Source organism: Lepidochelys kempii, chromosome 6 (assembly GCF_965140285.1).
Source record: "Lepidochelys kempii isolate rLepKem1 chromosome 6, rLepKem1.hap1, whole genome shotgun sequence".
Lineage (NCBI taxonomy): Eukaryota > Metazoa > Chordata > Testudines > Cheloniidae > Lepidochelys > Lepidochelys kempii.
The window spans coordinates 91,698,957-91,717,987 of NC_136385.1; the positions used below are offsets into that span (position 1 = coordinate 91,698,957).

The 19,031-nt window shown below is 47.1% G+C and overlaps 1 protein-coding gene across 12 annotated transcripts in view; it reads left to right on the forward strand.

The window, feature by feature from the left end:
* TTLL5 (tubulin tyrosine ligase like 5) overlaps positions 1-19,031 on the forward strand; it is a 210,238-nt gene that overhangs the window by 2,088 nt on the left and 189,119 nt on the right. For all 12 annotated transcript variants that reach the window (XR_012159502.2, XR_012159503.2, XM_073349243.1 and 9 more), the window contains exons 3-9: positions 5,208-5,314; positions 8,819-8,901; positions 9,640-9,746; positions 10,267-10,397; positions 11,041-11,123; positions 13,345-13,414; positions 13,753-13,837. Coding sequence is in view for 10 of the 12 variants with exons in the window: in XM_073349243.1 (XP_073205344.1) it covers positions 5,208-5,314; positions 8,819-8,901; positions 9,640-9,746; positions 10,267-10,397; positions 11,041-11,123; positions 13,345-13,414; positions 13,753-13,837 (666 nt within the window). In the remaining 2 variants the exon portion in view is untranslated. The remainder of the gene's footprint in view (positions 1-5,207; positions 5,315-8,818; positions 8,902-9,639; positions 9,747-10,266; positions 10,398-11,040; positions 11,124-13,344; positions 13,415-13,752; positions 13,838-19,031) is intronic.

Here is a 19,031-nt window from a genome sequence, read left to right on the forward strand (position 1 = left end):
TTTGCTTTAACAAGCTAGGTTCCCTTGTTTCTCAAAGACCACTCTCAGCATAGCAGGACTCTGAGGCAAAGGCTTCCCCAAGCTGACCATGCAAAGGGCCTCTACCTATTGCTCCAGACAAAATCGAGCTGGCCGGTTGTCCTCCAACATCCCAGGGAAGGGGTAGCAGGGCCCAGGTTTGTGTCCTTCAGTCAGACCACAGTTTGTCAATGTCTGCACCAAGTGACCAAGGTCATGGTAGGGATGAATGTGAACAGTTGCTTGGAGAATAGTCTGAGCCCTAGTGGCCTCACTGCAAATCCTCAGGGCAGAGCTTAACCTAAAGCCTCTTCCTGCTGTCTTGGCTCTATTTCCACTTATGTAAGGTGCTAGCCTGTGCTCAGACTTGGTGCTGCTGTACACTGGCCCTGGGTGAGCAATTGAATTCACCTAAGGGTGGGTGGGAGGATTCTGGGGCCAGATACGAGGACTCAGCTGTGAATGGTCTGGTTGGATGGGGGAAGGGAGCATAGATGGGGCTTGCCTTTTATTTAGGGAAAATAAATGTTTGTTTAAATGTTCACATTTGGTCTGATACATTGGATGGTCTATGGGGAAAAATGATCTTTCCTATCCCATGTGGGGAGGGAGCCCATGCAGATTACTTCTTTACCTCAGCTTTGAGAAGGTGCCCATACAGGAAGCTTCTTGTGCACCTCTGTCTAGAAATGCAGAAGTGGGGTGGAGGTAGACAGGTACCTCTCTATTCATTTGTACCCAAAGGTACAGGCAAGCATATTGAATGACTTTTTTTAAGAGTTTATCACTGGTGAAAAGTCTCAGCCTGTTTTAATATTGGGTTGGTGGGCAGGTGAGGGAGGGACCACTAAGCCCAGAACTCAACAGATTCAAAGAATGGTAAAAACAGGGATCTAGCTGGGGCACAAGCAGAGAATCCTGTGTAATGCCCACTGCTCTAAAAAGGAGCCCTTGGAGACTGAATCCTTTGTGCCTCACCCACAGTGTGCCTTCCCCTGTCCTGGAGAGAATTCAGATTTTATGATTCTTTCAGTTATTGGCCTTTCTCCTGAGATTGTAAAGGTGAAGGGGGGACATTTGTGCTGGTGGTTTTTTGATGTAGACACCTGTTTGGCAGGAATTGCATTGAAGCCAGGGATTTATTTCATATTGGCTGAACCATCTTCTATTGGTGAGAGACAAGCTTTTGAGCTTACACAGAGCTCTTCCTCAGGTCCGATCTGAAGAAGACATGTAAGTTCAAAAGCTTGTCTTTCATCAACAGAAGTCTCTCCAATAAAGGATATTACATCACCCATCTTGTCCCTCTAATTCAGGGGTCGGCAACCTTTCAGAAGTGGTGTGCCGAGTCTTCATTTATTCACTCCAATTTAAGGTTTCGTGTTCCAGTAATACATTCTAACGTTTTTAGAAGGTATCTTTCTATAAGTCTATAATATATAACTAAACTATTGTTGTATGTAAAGTAAATAAGGTTTTTAAAATGTTTAAGAAGCTTCATTTAAAATTAAATTAAAATGCAGATCTTACCAGTTTAGTGTGATCCTTGCCCTTGCTTTTCCTTGCTGAGTTTTCCAATGTCTGGCATGTATTTGGATATTTTAAGCTGCACACAGGCTTCTGAGTGAACGGTTGTTAACTCGCTCCAAGAGTGACAGAGGACTGATTTCATGTATGAAAATACCTGTTCACAAAGGTATGTGGATCCAAATGCTGAAAGCAATACAAATGCAATTTTCTTCAAACAGTTAAATTTCACTGGCAGGGACGTCCAGCAGGTGAGAATAGAGGCCCCATGATCTCTCTCAGTAGCTTCAAGTGCACTCCACAGATCTCCAAACTTTTATGCCCACAATTCTGAGCTTTAACTGAATGAGCTGCATTTTGAAATCTTCAACACCTATCCACTGAAATACAGACGAATCCAAGTTGCTTTCACTGAACTTTTCAGGTTTAATTAGAAAAGAAAGCATTGGGCCAAATCGCTGGAAATCTTGAAATCAGTCAGAAAATTCGGAGTCCAGTTTTTGCATGTACATTCTAATCTCAATGTCAAACGCAGTGTGCTGTTCCACGTGGCGTGATAGTGATGTAAGTAGCAAATCAGGACTTAAAAATATCCTGGAACAGTTTTTAAGGTGGGGGTGCTGAGCTGTGTTCCCCCTTGCCCCTGTCTGCACCCCTCACACCAGCTGCTGGCTGAGTGCCCGGGGGCTGGCAGCGGGCTGAGCAGGGCTAGCGGACAGAACCCCAGCTGGCAGGGGACCAGCGGCCAGTACTCCAGGCCAGCAGTGGAGCCTCCGGGACCAGTGGCCAGGACCCAGGCAGTGTGAGTGCCACTGAAAATGAGCTTGCGTGCCGCAGGTTGCCTACCCCTGCTCTAATTTCATGGGACAAACGCAGCTACAATGACACTGCATATTGGCTGAATAGATCTTTGGGGTCCACTATCCACCTGGGTGGGATTTGAAGCAAGGATTGGAGGTGGGAGGCTCTATATCCTACCCAATACACTAAGTCGTCATGTACCCTGGAATGAGTTCTACGGTGACCAAGGGTAAGCACTTCCAGGGGCAAGGCTACATTAGGAACTTTCAATATCTCCGAGCACGCAGTCTGATGATGCAGGCCTAGCAAACTAGCTAGTATCTGCTGCAGCCTTGTCAGCTCAGACCCTGGACTGTAGCCTCACCTAATAGAAATGTTGCTTGTTTTGCCTGACCAACATCCCTCTGGCATGTGTCTGAAGAAGCTACCGATAATGCCAAAAATTTTACATCTCTGCATATCTGCCCTTCCGTATGTGTCTTTTTCTCTTCTGAATAATCCATGTAGATCTAAAAGATGTCCTACCCCCTCCCAGGGTGTTTTTCTGTAACTATTCATGTTTGATTTTCCTTGGCAGTGAGTTATAAGGACTCTGAGCTTTATCCACTTAGACAGGATGATAAATTTTGCCTTTTGTGCTTTTATATTTACACAGTAGCTTTCAATAGTTTGTGCTGCATTTCTCTTCAGCTGCTTAAAGTCTTGTCACAGCTCCAGAGGCGCGCCCCCTCTTGGCCACCCACCAGACTGCTGAATCCCTAAATATTTTAATTACTCTCTCTGAACGGAGACCAGCCATTGCCACTGTCTTAGGATCTCTGGGCACTCTTGGGGTGCAGATCTTCTTTCTAGCACTCCTGCCTGAGAGGTGCAGTCAGGTGGTTCCTTGCCCAGCCGCTAGGCTCAGTGCGGACCCCTCAGACTTACCGCCTTCCAGAATTCCAGTTGGGTGGGTGTTCTGAGCCCACAGCTTACCTCTTCAAGGCACATGTAGTACATATAACATGTTAAATGCAGACACTGTGTACAGGATTCTAAAACACAAGTTTTCGTCTTTACTTTCCCACTCCTTGCAGACAAGTTGGGGAATTATGTTCTTCCAGCTCCAGCTAACCTGCTGAGCATATCTGTCTGGTCAGAGTACACTTGTTTAAAGTTAAGTACTCTCCATTGTCCTTAGTCTGGTGTGGACATTCTATAGGTTGTCAGTCCATGCTGGATATGCATAGAGGGGCATTCTGTGATGAAGTAGTTTTACAACTTCAGTATTGTATCAACCAGGATTCATAAGTTGTACAGACACATTCACCAGACTGTCAACTTTAGCTGCAGGCTTTTCTCTTCCTTGTTATGGAACTGGCTACCTCAGTGCAGGTAAAGTAGGCCACTGATCTGCTGATAGAGAAGGTGCTCCATCCTGGTGCTGAGCCTTTGAACACATACAAACTTCAGTGTGTTTGCACTGATAGTCTGGGGCTTTAAGGCAATGTCATGTTGACACTGCATAGTGAGATGTGGCCAGTGCTAGGCAACAACTGGGCACTGTCAGTTTAGCCAATCTTAAAGTTTCTGTTTGGTACAATACAGTTTCTGTTTCCATTCCTGTTTCATAGAATATCAGGGTTGGAAGGGACATCAGGAGGTCATCTAGTCCAACCCCCTGCTCAAAGCAGGACCGATCCCCACCTCAAGGACCAGGCCCACCTCAAGGACTGAACTCACAACCCTGGGTTTAGTAGGCTAATGCTCAAACCACTGAGCTGTTGCCAGGCTTATCTTGTAGTGTTCTGTGTTTAGGTACCTTAACAAAAAATAACTTTTTAAAAAATCTGCAAAACCAAAGAGAGGAAGCAAGACTGAGGTGCAAAAGGGGCTATGCCCAAACTACCTAGCTAAGGGTTGGACTGAACTGGGATCAAATTGAATAGATTGCAACTGTCCTCCCCTTTTAATAGGGGCTACTGATCCCAGTATGCAGTGTGGCCTGGCTGCTTGGCTCAAAATAGATTATTGGATTCTGGCACCTCTAGCCTCTGTAGGCGGCCGAGTGGCCATGGACAACCCTGTGGAATTCTGGGCTGCAATCCTACTGTCTTTGACATAAGTTAAAAAGAAAAGGTGCCGATAGCATCACCTGGTGTGTAGAACAATGTGTGATTCTTGTTGCTTGTTTAATTTCTGAGCCCAGGATGCCAGCACAGTGGCCACATAGCGCACTTGGGAGTACATATCTGAAGCCAGGCAGCAGTGAACTGGTATGCAATCCTTATATTGCAGAATGGCTCCTGCTTTGCTTGGGTCGGTGGGGCTAGGAATGTGGATATGGTGCTTGCTGTATTCCTCTGTTCTTGGGTATAGATCTTGCTTTGTGTAGAGATGTGATTCCTGAGACCTTTAGCAGAGAAGTGTGAGGCTCTTCTCGGAAGTCATGCAAGTTACTTAACCAGTTATATAAATTAAATATAAAAGCCAAAGGCAAAATGAAGGAGGGAAAGTAGAGATTTCAGGAGGGGTTGTCTGGATTGGCCATGTTTTGGGATTGGTGACAGTTCTTTCTTGTTCTTGGTCAAGCCAATGCTGTCTGGAAAAATCCCGCACCTAGAGGCCTGTGTTGTGGAGGGTGACTGTTCTTCCTTGAATGAGACCTGCTTTGTTCTGGATTGGACTGACACAAAAAAGGTGGCTTTGGGTTAGGATTTACTCGTACTTTAAGCATATCACACTTGCAGGCTGGTGTGCAAGCCTGGGACTGTATGACACTGCTGTGGGAGGACTAACCAGGACCCCTTCATAGTGAGTAATCCACTGTGTATGCATGAGGCTCAGCTGCTCTCATGTTGTTAACCATCTCTCTGTTGCAGGGATCACCCATGCGTCATGTGGACTGGTGGCTGCAGGAGGATCCCCATATTGGTGTTTCATGCAGAAGCCATTCTGACCAAGGACAGTTACATCCGCCTGATTGGAGGTGGGTGCAGTGAGCTGTGCCAACTCTAGGCCTGCTGCAGTGTGGAGAAGGACTGGGTAGCCTCCAAGCAGGTGCCTTCCTCCTTTCTGAGGTGGGAAAGGAGCTGTCAGGAGGGGTTGTCTGGATTGGCCATGTTTTGGGATTGGTCACAATTTTTTTTCTTGTTGCTCAAGCCAGTGTTGGGAGCCACCTGTTTGGAAAACATTCTGCAACTAGAGGGCTGAGTTGAGGAGAGTGGCTGTTCTCCCTTGAATGAGACCTGACTTGGTTCTGGACTGGACCTAGTTGCTTCTAAATGGTTCATTGACTTGTGTTTGTATTAGAATCTAGATCGGGGTGGGCAAACTACGACCCATGGGATTGCCACCCCTGTGGTACCAAGGCAGGCTTCCTGCCTGCACTGGCTGCACGTCACTGCTGGAAGTGGCTGGTACCATCTCTTTGCAGCCCCTAAGAGAGCGGGGTTAGCAGGCTTCATGCACAGCCCTTGCCTGCAGGCACTGCCCCCCTGCAGTCCCCATTGGCTGGGAATGGGGAACCATGGCCAATGGGCACTTCAGGGGAGGTACCCGCAGGCAAGGTCAGCGGGTGCAGCCCTCTGTGCACCTCACCCCTTTCAGCCCCACTGCCACCCTGGAGCTGCTCAAGGTAAGCAGCACCAGGCCAGAGCCTGCACCCCTCCTGCATCCCATACCCCAACCCCCTGCCCTGAGCCCCTTGCACACACTGCACCCCTCCTGCACTCCAACCCCTTGCCCTGAGCCCCTTCCTGCACGCTGCACACCTCCTGCGTGCCAACCCCTTGCCCTGAGCCCCTTCCTGCATACTGCACTCCCTCCCTCCTGCACCCCAACCCTACATTCATGCCCTGCATGCAATTTCCCGACCCAGATGTGGCCCTGGGGCCAAAAAGTTTGCCCACCCCGATCTAGATGGTAATTCATGACTCCATAGTCAAGAAGTTAAAAACACACAAACCTGGGCAGTTTTAGTGGGACACATCAGAAATTATGCAAGTGCCCCTTGCTGGCCCAACTGCAGCATTGACCGTAACAAACCCTACTAATTTCTTGGTCCATCTCTGTTATCAGGACTGTTAGCAGAGAAGTAGACGTAAACAAAAGGAAGTCCAATCTCTTGTGATATTGGGGCTGGGAAACCAAAGCATTTTAGCTTCAGCTAGGGAGAGTAAAAAATCACGTAGAAAGGTAGAGCCCTTGTAAATGGTCAAGAATTGCAAGAGTTGATCTCCTTGCATTGGGTGCTGGGAGCATTTCTATTGCCAAGACTCAGGTTGTATGTAAAGAATTAGGAAAAAGCTGAATTCCCCTTGGCTTCTTTCATTAAGATGCAGACACTTTCCCCCTCCTATTGATTGATGCTCTAATTGCTTATGTCGAGCCCAGGCAGGAATGTCTATGGCCCTTTTAGGTAGGATAGATAACCTGTGCGGGGAGAACTTTAGGCCCATGTAATCTGTGTCCGAGATCAGTGCTTGTATGCTGGTAGGTGGGGTTGCTCTTACTCTGAGGGCCTTATAGTGGTGTGGTGTCCTGTCAGTTTCATAGAAACTGGACATAGACAAGACTAGTCCAACCTGGCTTGTTCTCAAGGGTTTTGTCCAGTCCAGGTTTAAATGTTTTGAGTTGTGAGGCACCTACCCCTGCCCTCTGGAGACCAGTTCTTAGCAATATGAACAAGTTCCCTGAGATTCAATCTACTTTTCTGCACTTGGTTTGCTTCCTTATTTCTAGCTTGAACTAACCTATGCAATTCTTCAGCCTCATGCTAATTCTTCTGTACCTTGGTTTGTCAATCCATTATTCCAGCCCCATGACGATTTCTTTTGTTGCTGAACTCCCTTAAATTAATAGTTCCACATAAATTACATTGTTGTCTCCTCTATCCACTAATCTTTTAATTTAGTTCTTTATTTTTGATACTTCCAATGCTGCTTACTGCTCTTGGTTCTGTGATTCACTGTGGATACTGATTTTTTTTCTCTTTCAAACTTTGTACTATTTTACTCACCCCAGTCCTCCTGCTCCTTGCATTTGTACAGACTCAAAATCCAATGCTGCTCCCTTTGCTCATGTCTCATTCATTAGATGACTGTGTAGTGTGGGCATTAGATGACTGCTGTGGTGTGAGCATTCAAGTTCTGGGACCAGTGCCACATCCACAACTGTGCATGTTAATGTGGGGCCTGTGGCATAAACCAAACAGTCTTGGCTGCATGGACTTGTTTTGAGGTGTGCAGAAGATATTAGGATAACACTCTGGAGTGTTGCAAAAGAGCCCATGAAGAGACCTGTAAAGAAATCAGGAGTTTGTTGGGAATCAAATATCTGAAAAGTCTGTGAACAGATGGTATCTCCGGCCATAAGAGACTGGACTGACTAAAGGAAGAAATTTGACCACTGAGGGATTGGTATAATCCACTGCTGCATCACTGTGTGCTGTTCCACTCAGAGTTGCACAGGGATCTTGTGTAACCCTGTGCTTTGCCAAGTGCTATTGCATCTAGAGACTCATCAGGGATATAGTATAACTGCAGGGTGCAAAGTGCTACTCCAAGACCCTACCTAACATCCTGTGTGGATGCCAGCACCAATCCGGAGCCTGGTGGCACTGCTACACCACCATCCAGAACCGGCTGATGAAAGTCATTCAGCCATCCCTAGGGAAGATCACCATCAACTCCGCCATCCGCAGAACGGACAGCCGACTGTGACCTGACATCGTCATGATGATGCAGAAAAGAAGGTGGTCGTCATGGTGGACGTAATGGTGCCATTTGAAAACAAGTGACCCACCTTCCATGAGGCCTGGGCTCGGAAGGTGCTGAAATATACCTCGCTGGCTGACACCTGGAGAGCCCAGGGCTACAAGGTTCAGATTCATGCCCTGGTCATGGGGGGGCTTTGGGCACGTGGGACCCGCACAACGAGCCAGCGCTGAGAGCATGCGGAGTCAGTTGGCGCTATGCCCAGCTCATGAGACAGCTTATGGTCAGTACCATCTCAAGTAATCAAGAATGCCAGTCAGGGAAATAACCCGCTTCCTCCCCTGACGAACAAAGGGACGCACCCCACCCACGTACTTATTCACTCTACCAGTATTGACTTGGACTCTAAATACATTCTGTGAGTGGCGTACCTGAGACCACTTATCCACTGACATTTTAAAAACTCCCGCACCCCAATCTGGGTCTATGATGGTTATGCACTGTGTATGTATCCTGTGAACCTTGTAACCAATACTTGTAATCCCTCATACCTTGAGCCTGACCCCAGATGTACGGTACCTTCCCTCTTAATTTGTGTAAATTTGCTTTTAAACATTAGCTTTAATAAAATTTATAACTGCAGTGTGCAAAGTGCAATGGCACTCTTCTCCCTCTTGAAGCGGTGCAGGGTTCATGTATCTTGCTTTGCTATTATTTGATACTCAGGCTGTTGGTACCTCAGATGCTGTCACTAACTCCATCTCTTGCCTTCACAGAGCGTTATCGCTTGTCCTATAAGATTGTGAAAACAGACAGCCGCCTGGTGCGCAGCATGCTGACTGCCCATGGATTCCACGAGGTGTGTGCATCAGATCTCCAGGATACTGAGAGCCACTGAGTTTGGACACATGCTGCAAAGGTTGAAATTCTGGGCTTCTTTCCAAATTCGGATATAGCACATGATCCTGGGCCTGTGGTGCTTTTAACTTTCAGCCAGTTTATCAGGGAACACTGCACAATTCTGCCATTCTGCAGCGGTGCTCTTTGTTCTCTCATTGTAAGCCCAGTTTTTGAAGCATTCTTAGCTGGAAGAATACAGGTTGGTTTTTTTTTCCTTTTGGAGCCTCACTTCATACCCTAAGATAGCAGGCAGGAGCATGTGTGGTGGTGCCTTATAATGCTTATCATTCTCTAGTATCTACCAGGTTCCATATCAGCACCCTGTGTACAGTCCAGGATATTTCAGCAGGTACCTGTGAGTGTTGAGTTCTTTTGTTTAAGAGACGGATTAAGGTTCAATCTCCCAGGATTGTTGAGGGACTTCAGAACGGTTTAAAAATGGATTGAGAGTGCCCATGAAAATAGCTTTTTCCCAACAGCTGTATCTAGCGTTGGGATGTGACTTAATAGCTCCTAGCAACACTACAACATCTTGGGGTAGGAATATTTCAAACTGTAGTGGGACCAATCCATGAGTGGGTAGATGGGACTCTTAGGCTAGAAAGTTCCCAGGTCCCTCAAAGTAGAGGGCAGAGTGCTTATTACTAGTGGTGGTATTGTCTGTCTCATCTGCTCCTGGGCTTTGTCCCATCCTCAGGTACACCCCAACAGTAGTGATTATAATCTCATGTGGACAGGATCCCACCTGAAGCCCTACCTGCTGCGCACCCTCTCAGATATTCAGAAAGTCAACCACTTCCCCAGGTTAGTGAATTTGTTCAGCAAAGCTCTTGTGTCTGGTGGGGACTGAAGATCAATGTCTCTAAATAACATGTGGGGTGGGTGATACACAGGTCCCAGAGCATCAGGACTGAGCCACACATTGTCTCTCATTCCTCTGGCAATAAGAAGACAGTACTTAGGTTTAGTGCACTTGCCTTTCTAGCCCAGGTATTGGGGGGGTGTCATTTTATTTGGTGTACATTTGAAAGGGGTTGGGTGGGTTGTTTGTCCATGTCACTAAAATGGCAGTTCTGGTCAGTCTCTGCCTTGGGAGGCCCATGACAGGAATAGCATGAGTTGCTGCAGATGAGGATTGAGGGGTATTGGCAAAGCTAAAGGGAGACCCTGGACTGGAATAGAAGGGGATGCTGCAGGTTGGGACTGAGGTTTCTCTGGCAGAGCTGAGAGCCCTAGTAACTAAACCCTCAGTGTTAGGACACTGGTGTGGGTTGCTGAGGGACACTTCATGGAGAAGACATAGCTGCTGCTTTTGTAATTTCAGGTCCTATGAACTGACTCGGAAAGACAGGTTGTACAAGAATGTTAGTCGCATGCAGTACACCCACGGGTTCAAGACATTCCACATCTTACCTCAGACCTTCATCCTGCCTGCAGAGTACCAGGAGTTCTGCAGTAAGTGACTGGCTGGCAATGCCCAGGCCCTGAGCAGCAGCCAGGGAGTAAGTAGGTGTATGTGGGGGATTGAGCTTATTCAGTTTTGTGCTTGGGGCCCCTGAGAGAAACAACTCAGCTTGTGTTGTGAACAACAACAATTGGAGGGAAGGGAGGCTAGAATAACACTATCTGAAACAGGTTTTTTTGGCTTGTTTATATCCTCCCTGTCCTAGGAAAGTTGCTTACCCCATAGCCTCAGTGTGAGAGCTGAGCCCTTCAGCATTATCAGTTGCAGATGAAAGAAATCCTAGTGCTGGAGGGCTAATGGGTCGGAGCATCAGAGGGCTTATCCTTAAGAATTTCTGTAGGCCAACACCATAGCATCTCTGGCCAACATCTGGGAATGCTAGGGGGAGGCACCAGGAGAAATACCAGACCGAGAAGAGAAGCCAGTTTCCAGCTTAAGCAATAACAGACCTACTGAGGGCACTTGGGGCTTTCTGACACCATAGGGAAAAGCAGGAAAAAAGTGGAGGAATTGTCTACATTCATGCTAGAACTGTTAGAAGCCCTGTAAGAGTTCCTATTGTGGGGAACACCCTGGCAGCCGTTACAAAAAGTTGGGAGACATTTCAGATTCATGCTTCTCTCTCTTGACTAGGTTCTTATTCAAAGGACAGGGGTCCCTGGATAGTAAAACCTGTGGCCTCTTCCAGGGGGCGAGGCGTCTACCTGATCAACAATGTAAGTGTTTAGCAGAATGCTGACCTTCCCCAGATGCTGCTGCATTCCATTCCCTCCCACTGTCACCTTTAGCAAGTGCCATGGTAATCTCACCAGCAGGTGGCACTGCTGTCAGTTTCAGCACCATTATGTACCTGGTAGGTGATCAGCACCCCCAAGCAGCTGGCATGCCCCACAGCATCCTGTTTTTCCATGATTCATGTCCTGCAACATATACCTTTTAAGTCTCAGATGCAGCAATAACCAGAAGACTGTTCCTGATGCAATATGAATAGCTGTGCAGCTGCATCCTGGGCTTCCCTAATGGTGCAGGCTGCCTTGGGGAAGACTCCCAGAAAGCTGAGTGCGGATCCCAGGCTGTCTGACATGGAGAGCTGAATCCCATATTCATCATTGCCTTCACTGACCCTGAGTTGTCTTCTCCCATGGCTGTTTGATCGCCCCAATTAGTTGAATAACTTTCAGCAAAATGAAATCCCCCATTATGGGAGTGGCAGGGAGAGGCCTTTGTTCTGTGCTCTGGACACAGAGAGCTCTGGGATTCATGGTGCCAATGGTGCCAGGCCTCTCCTGAGGGCTGATGCTCTGAGCACAGTGTGCTGGCTGTAGTAGTTGCCTTGCCCTTTGCATGCTGTGCAGAGAATCAATTTCTCACTAGTGGCAATTGAGTCTCAACTGGAGCTGAGAGGGTTTGAGGGGATTCCAAGCCTTAGGGACTAACAGGCAAATGTTCCTGGCATACTACCAAGCTGGTTGCTGAGTCACTTTGTGTTCATTTACTCCCTCCTCTGTCCCTGCAGTGAAGGGGCCAGGTTGCCTCATCTGTCCTCTACCTGGATCCTTTCCCATGGAATAAGGGAGCAGCTAGCCAAGTGCATGAAGTAACTCTTTCCAGAGCTGCACTCCGCTTTGCTCTTTGTTTGAAGGAGAGGGAGTGCATGCTCAAGTGATGGGCAGGTAGCCATGAACTGAGGAAAGGGCCCTCCTGGGATCTCTTTGTATATCTGTTCCAGTAGTATGTCAGCTGGTTTGGCCCAAAGATTTCACTTTTCTTAGTGTGATCTCCACACAGTGTTTTCTAGAATCTATTCATGGAAAGTGGTTTTTTAAAAAAAATAAAAATCCTCAACTATTTCTCTGATCCAGAGTAAAACAGGCTGCCATTTCTGAGACATACCAAGAGAGCCTGAGCTCTCTGACTCTTTAGTTAACCTAGATTGCTCCTGCTCAGGCCAAGGGAAATGTGGATCTCCAGACACAAGTGAGTGAAAGACAGGGAGGTGGATTAGAGTTGGCTCCTTCACAAACTGGGACAAGAATCTGTTAACCAATCTGAACCATTTTTAGTGGCAAGGGGCAGAAAGGGATTTACAGACAGTGAAGAGTAAAAGTCTCCTGAAGAGGTTGCTGCTGCCTGCAAGTTGCACAGCTTCCCTCCCCAGTCAGTGACCTGTGCCTGTGATGCTGAAGAGCGTATCTGGTTGCCCAGGGCTTTGATGTGTATTTGTCATAAAGCTATAATGGAGCTTCCTATCCTGAGCTCCCATGTCAGTACAGCAGCGTCACTGCTGTCTGACACTGGGATAAGGGGAGCTTAGCTAGGCAGGGTGAGTAGCTGGGTAACAGCCCTGGATCTGGCCCCAGAGATTGAAGGTGTGAGGAGGTCATCTCCCCCACTCTTGACTCTGCTCCTTCCATATGCTGGAGACCCTCAAAATTAAAATCTTGGCTTAGGATTTAGTCCTTCTATTCTGGATCTGCCTCCACCAATCACCAGTCCTGGATGCCTGAGAAGAAAGTAAGCCCCCTAATCCTGTGCTTGGTCAATATACCTAACACCAGAGTATTAGGAAGTCAATGTGACTCTCATTTCTGAGACTTCCAGCCCCTAACTTGTGTATAATCACTGTGGAGCGGTTAAACAGCTATTGAGACCAATTCAGGAGGACACGTGTGTGTGTGTGGTTTTAAATTTATATATTATGTGTAAAGCACTTTGGGATCTCTGGGATGGCAGGTTCTTTGGAAATGTAATAACACCCTGATTAAGCTTCTGATCAGGGTCTAATTACCCTAAATACCCTCTTACTGGCCAGCCTTTTCCCTAGCAGCAGCTGTAATGGCACAGAATGACTTTAGAATGGAAAGGCTCTTGGTAAAGTCAGCCCTTGGATTCATGGTTTCCTCGCTTTTTGGACTGATGCTGTGTCTTGTTCTGTAGCCAAACCAGATTTCCCTGGAAGAGAATATCCTGGTGTCCCGCTACATCAACAACCCCCTGCTCATAGATGGTGAGTGTGTAGGAATTGACTTCTTCCTCTGAATTGCCTGACCAGATGGTCTCAGCAGCCTATGGGTAGCTATTTGGGCTGCCGTACCTGCTTTGATAGTTCTAAGGTGCTGGAGAGATTTACCTATGGGGGGGGGGGAAGATTCCTCAAACCCAGGGAGTTTCCCTGTTGGGGAAGTTCTGAACATCTCAAGTCAGCAGAAGCTGATAGACTCTGCTGTCTATTTTACACCTCCATTGCCCTCAGAAGGGTCTGCCGCTCCCCACTCAGCTGGGTGCAGAGTCTGGAGGCTCTTGGGAAGTATTTGTGGTCACTGATTCCTGCTAATCCTCTTCCAGACTTCAAATTTGATGTGCGCCTGTATGTACTGGTGACGTCCTATGATCCGCTCGTTGTCTACCTCTACGAGGAAGGACTAGCCAGGTAGGATTCACACCCCTTCCCTCAAAGCAGTTGAACCTGAAGCTCTAGGATCAAGAGAGCTTCTCTGTACCCTTGCCCTGCTCATCTTTCATTCAGAGGCCTGGCAGAGAAGGAGTGCCTCAAAGTTTTAGTTGTAGGTATTTAGTGGTGATGTGCCCAAAGGGGAAGTGACTGATTTTGATATGGTTATGGGAGGGGAAAAGCCTTGATAAACAAATCTTGGAGTGATTGTCCACACAGATTCCATTTTTGGTGCACCTGCACCCCATGCACTTGATCAGATTCTTTTTAGCTAGTGTCAGTTGGGCCATGCCTGGTCCCTAGATACCCTTCCCCCAACTACTCCCAGGCAAAGTGGACTCTATCATCTCTCAGTTCCTTCTTGCTATCCGTGGAGCCCCAGCACTGTCTACTTCTCTTGAGCAGTCTATGATTCACCTTTGATTTTAGGATTAGCTCATTAGTGAGTGAGAATTAGTTGTTTCCTTTTGCCAGTTGGCACAGGTACAAGTATATTTTAAAAAACAAGAAATGTGGATTTTTGTCATTTTACGCGTAATCCCCCGCTGCTCTTAATGTCTACCCCATATAGGGGCTTTTAGATCATGGCAAAGGCTAAAGTCACCAAGGTTTAAAACCTGTCCCTTGTGTGACTGTCGATCAGCGATGGATGCTGTCAGTGCCCGATGTGCCTTAGGGAAGGACACATTGTGGAATGTTGTTTCATGGTGGTTACTTCTCCAGGCGCACCCAGACAGTGAGTGAATGAGGGGAAGCTGAAGCTTTTCCTGCTGGAGAAGTCAGTGCAGGCTTCCTCAGACTCTGGAATATCTTTAGAGAAGCCTCAGTTTGTGGGTCTGTTCGTCTCCCTCAGTGCCCTGGTGAGCTACACTCCCAGGCCACTTCCTCTGAAAGGCCTAATTTGTCCACCAGTACATCAGCGTTGATGTCTGGTAGAAGCAGGAAGGAGCACTGTTCCAGAGATGATGCCAGACACAGGTTGGGCCTCCTGCTGGTGTCAGGGAAGGTGAGAAGTTATGACTTGTTTTGACTTCAGTTGATATAAGTTGGATAAGACACACTTGATGGTACCTCAGTGCTGATATTTAAGGCAGCTCAGGTGGTACCATCTAAGGCTTAGGAATGTACTCCCTCTTGTACTAGCCACAGCACTGTGTACTTCTGTATCTGGCGCTTATACATTTATCGCCTTGTTTGGTGGGCCCAGTACTGGGCCCAATGTTAAGAGATTCAAGGAGGTAATTACCCCCTCCGCAACTTTAGAACCTCCATGTTTGGCTAGGAAAGAGACCTCTGTGCAAACCTACCTGGTTCATAGGCAGGGTACTTCTGACAGACTTCTTCTGTTAGAGGATGTATATTCCTTCTCCTCTTCCCTAAAATGTATTGTGAAATCATCCCCTCATATTTCATCTCCCCTCTGGATAGCTCAGAGGAAGTCCAGGAGAAAATCTAGATATTATTCAGTTAGAGGAGCTAAGAACACAGTCATAGGGAGCACCCATCCTGGTATCCTTGATGTGCCCTCCTCCACACTCTCCTACCTTCCCTGATCATACTGGATCCCCTGGGGATATTCAGCCCTATTTCTGAAAGCCAGCATTCCTCACTGTATCCAGAGCTAGGTCTCCGTCACTGAAGAGACAAATTCAGCTTCCATAGGTGAATTGAGTTCTATGGCTGCTGGGGAGGCAAGAGGAGGAGAATGGAAAAGAACAGCATTCTCCTGAACAGGAGCATCAAATCCCAGCTCCAATGTTGTCCTGCCCTGATGAGGCAGTGAACATACCTTCACTAGCCTAGGAGGATTAATTCTGTGTCTTCTAGGACCTGATAAAAAACAGATGGCTAATACCCTGCAGAGACTGTAGAAGAGAATCATAGAAATGTAAGACTGGAAGGGATCTCAGTAGGTCATAGTCAAGTCACCTGCTCTGAGGCAGGACTATGTAAACTCTTGGATATACTTGATCTAACTTGAGGAAAGTTGGCTGTACCAGTCAGCAATGGTCTACTGTAACATGCCAGATGGATGTGGCACACACCAATTTCTGTCTACTAACTTCAGGAAAGCAGACAGAAGATATCAGGCCTCTGAATATTTTTATTAGCATCCCATATCTGGCACTCTTGTGGTACAAGCTGTATCAGAGAGCAAAACAGTAAGTCCTCCAAAATACCCATGTGAGAGGACCCCACAAAAGATCAACTTTGTTGGTTGAAAGCCTACAAATGAAGGAAGCAAACTACCAAACACTACTCCCACAAGATTTTTTTTTTAATTTGGACAGCTATCCAATTTGATGGCTAAACTACCTGAGAAGCATCAGGAGGAACCACAATTTCTTATGGCTGATGGCCAGTTAACTGCTAAACATCTCTACAGGCTGCACTAAACCTATCTGATAAGAGGTGCAAATAATGGCAACATCAATATCCATGAAGAGGTGGTCATGGCTTCAGCCCTTGGGGATCCCAAGGGAGGTCCAAGCAATAATTGAGGCCCTCCCATTTGAAGGAAGCATCTATTTAGCAGTGGCACTGATGAGGCACTACATACTTTTGAAGAATTCCAGGCAACTCTGATCTTCAGGGCTCTGTCCCATCCCCTAAAACAGTGGTTCTCAACGTTTCCAGACTACTGCATGAAATTTTAGTTTGTACTGACTTTGCTAGTGCTTTCTATGTAGCTGGTTAAACTAGGCAGATATCTAGAGGAGTTGTACTCCCTGGAAAACCTCTGCATACACCCAGGTTGAGAACCACTGCCTTAAAAGAAAGCAATGCAAGCAACAGCCATACCTCAGGAAGTGTTTCTCAATGCAGTATTACCAATCTCCATGATTGTCTGAGCCTCAAAGAAAGATGTAGAGCAGGGGTCATCAACCTTTCAGAAGTGGTGTGCCAAGTCTTCATTTATTCACTCTTAAGGTTTTGCTTGCCAATAATACATTTTAACGTTTTTTAGAAGGTCTTTCTCTAAAGTCTATATTATGTAACTAAACTATTGTATGTAAAGTAAACAAGGTTTTAAAAATGTTTAAGAAGCTTCATTTAAAATTAAATTAAAATGCTTATCTTATCAGTTTAGTATAGTGGTTCTTAACCTGGGATGCACGTACCTCCTAGGGGGCATGAGATGCCTTTTCTCGGGGTGCGAGACGTGAGATATTTTTAGAAGGTAAATCATCGAAAACCCACATCAAGCACAGGCACATAAATGTATCACGTTAATATATAGGTTTGACGAAACAAAGTTGTACTTAACGATTACTGTAATATACAAACAAAGTTTAAGCTAATTGTAGTGTAATACAATTACATTATATTCTCTCACCCCTTATCAAAGGGGTGAGAGAATATATTTTAAGAACTCCAGACTGTCAGCGGGCTGAGCAGGGCCAAGTGTAGTGTATTAAATTGCTCCCCAGGGGAATGTACTACTTACAGCTGCCAGTCCTGATGCTCTGAGCGGCATGGTAAGGGGATGGGGAACAGGGGTGGTTGGATAGACATGGGAGTGTCAGGGGTGTGGATAGGGGACAGGGAGCAGGGGGGCTTGGATGGGGTGGAGGGGTCCTGGGAGGGGGCAGTCAGACAAGGAGCAGTGGGGGTTGGATGGGTGGAGGGTTCTGAGGGGTGCAGTCAGGGGGCAGGGCGTGCCAGGACAGGGTGGGCAGGGGACAAGGAGTAGAGGGGTGTGTTGGATGGGTCAGGTGTTATGAGGGGGGCAGTCAGGGGGTAGGAAGTGGGTGGCTGTTTGGGGAGGCACAGCCTTCCTTGCCCTGGTGTATTGTATTAAATTTCTCCCCATAGGAATGTGCTACTTATGGCATACTACTTACAGCTGCCAGTCCTGGTGCTCCCATAGGAATGCACTACTTGCAGGAGAAGTTTAATACGCTACACTGGTGGACAGAACCTCAGCTCGGCAGCAGGCTGAGCAGCTCAGCCCACCGCTGGTCTGGAGTTCCATCCGCCAGCTCCTGCCAACCAGGGTCCCAGCTGCCAGGCCCGCTCAGCCCAGTACTGGCCTGGGGTTCTATTCACCCAGGCTGGCAGCGGGCTGAGCGGGGGATGGCAGCCAGGACCCTGGCTGGCAGCAGCGTGCCAGTAAAAATCAGCTCATGTGCTGCAGGTTGCTGACCCCTGATGTAGAGATTTCATTATTGGTAACCCATTGGCTCCTACTCAGCTGCCCTGAAGTCTGGGGCTTTGAATGGGCAGCAGGTCTAACACTATCATTAGGAGCCTGGTTGGACCACAAGATCTATTTTACACCCCCTGCCACCCCACTCCCCTTTACCACCCTTGGTAACCACATATTTTCAAGAAGCTTGGGCTGGAATTACCTTGGACCACTGACTCCTTCAGATCATAAGGAAGAGATGTCCCATGCATCTTCAGTCTCTTCCAACCCTCTTCTCCCCTTCTGGTGTCTTTCCAGGGACACCTCTTGCAAGAGATTGTTGAGGCAGGAAATAAATTTTCTCGTACAACTGGGAGCAGGAGCCAGGGGAGGAACTGCCCTTGGAGTTCAGGAGCAAGTGATTTTATTCCCGCTTCTGAATCCTAAAGAAGAAAAGAGGCTGTAGAACCTGCTTCTTCATCTGCCTCCCTCTTCCCCCCCGCCCCCCCCGGATCTTTGTCTCGACCCCTTTGCATACTATTTCAGATGCAAAATGGTAGACCAACTTCTAATGAAAGGCATGCTGTAGGTCGAAAGATACAAGCTATTCCATAAAATCTAAATGGCTATTTTCATATCTCCATATATCTGGTTCACAAAAATCCCTGCGATTCCTGATAGGAACATCCCATTACCAATACAGAGTTCTGACCTTTTGGCCACTCTACAGCTCTAACGGTTTTCACTACATGGCTGTCATTAGTGGCAGCTCATCTAAGGAGACAAGAATCCAGGTACGCCTTTACCTGGACAATTGGCTAATTCAAGGAAGATCACCACAACAGATGATTTAGCACAGACAATCCTGAAATTCTGTATCTTTTCAGGTTTCAAAAGGAACAGAGTGAAATCCTCACATTCAAACTGCTCAGGTGAAGTCTATGGTCTGTTAGACTCCAAATTAGTGAGGGCTTATCTTCCATAGGAAAGATTTCATACAATGAGACCACCCAGTCAGTTTTAGCCCACCCAACACCACAAACA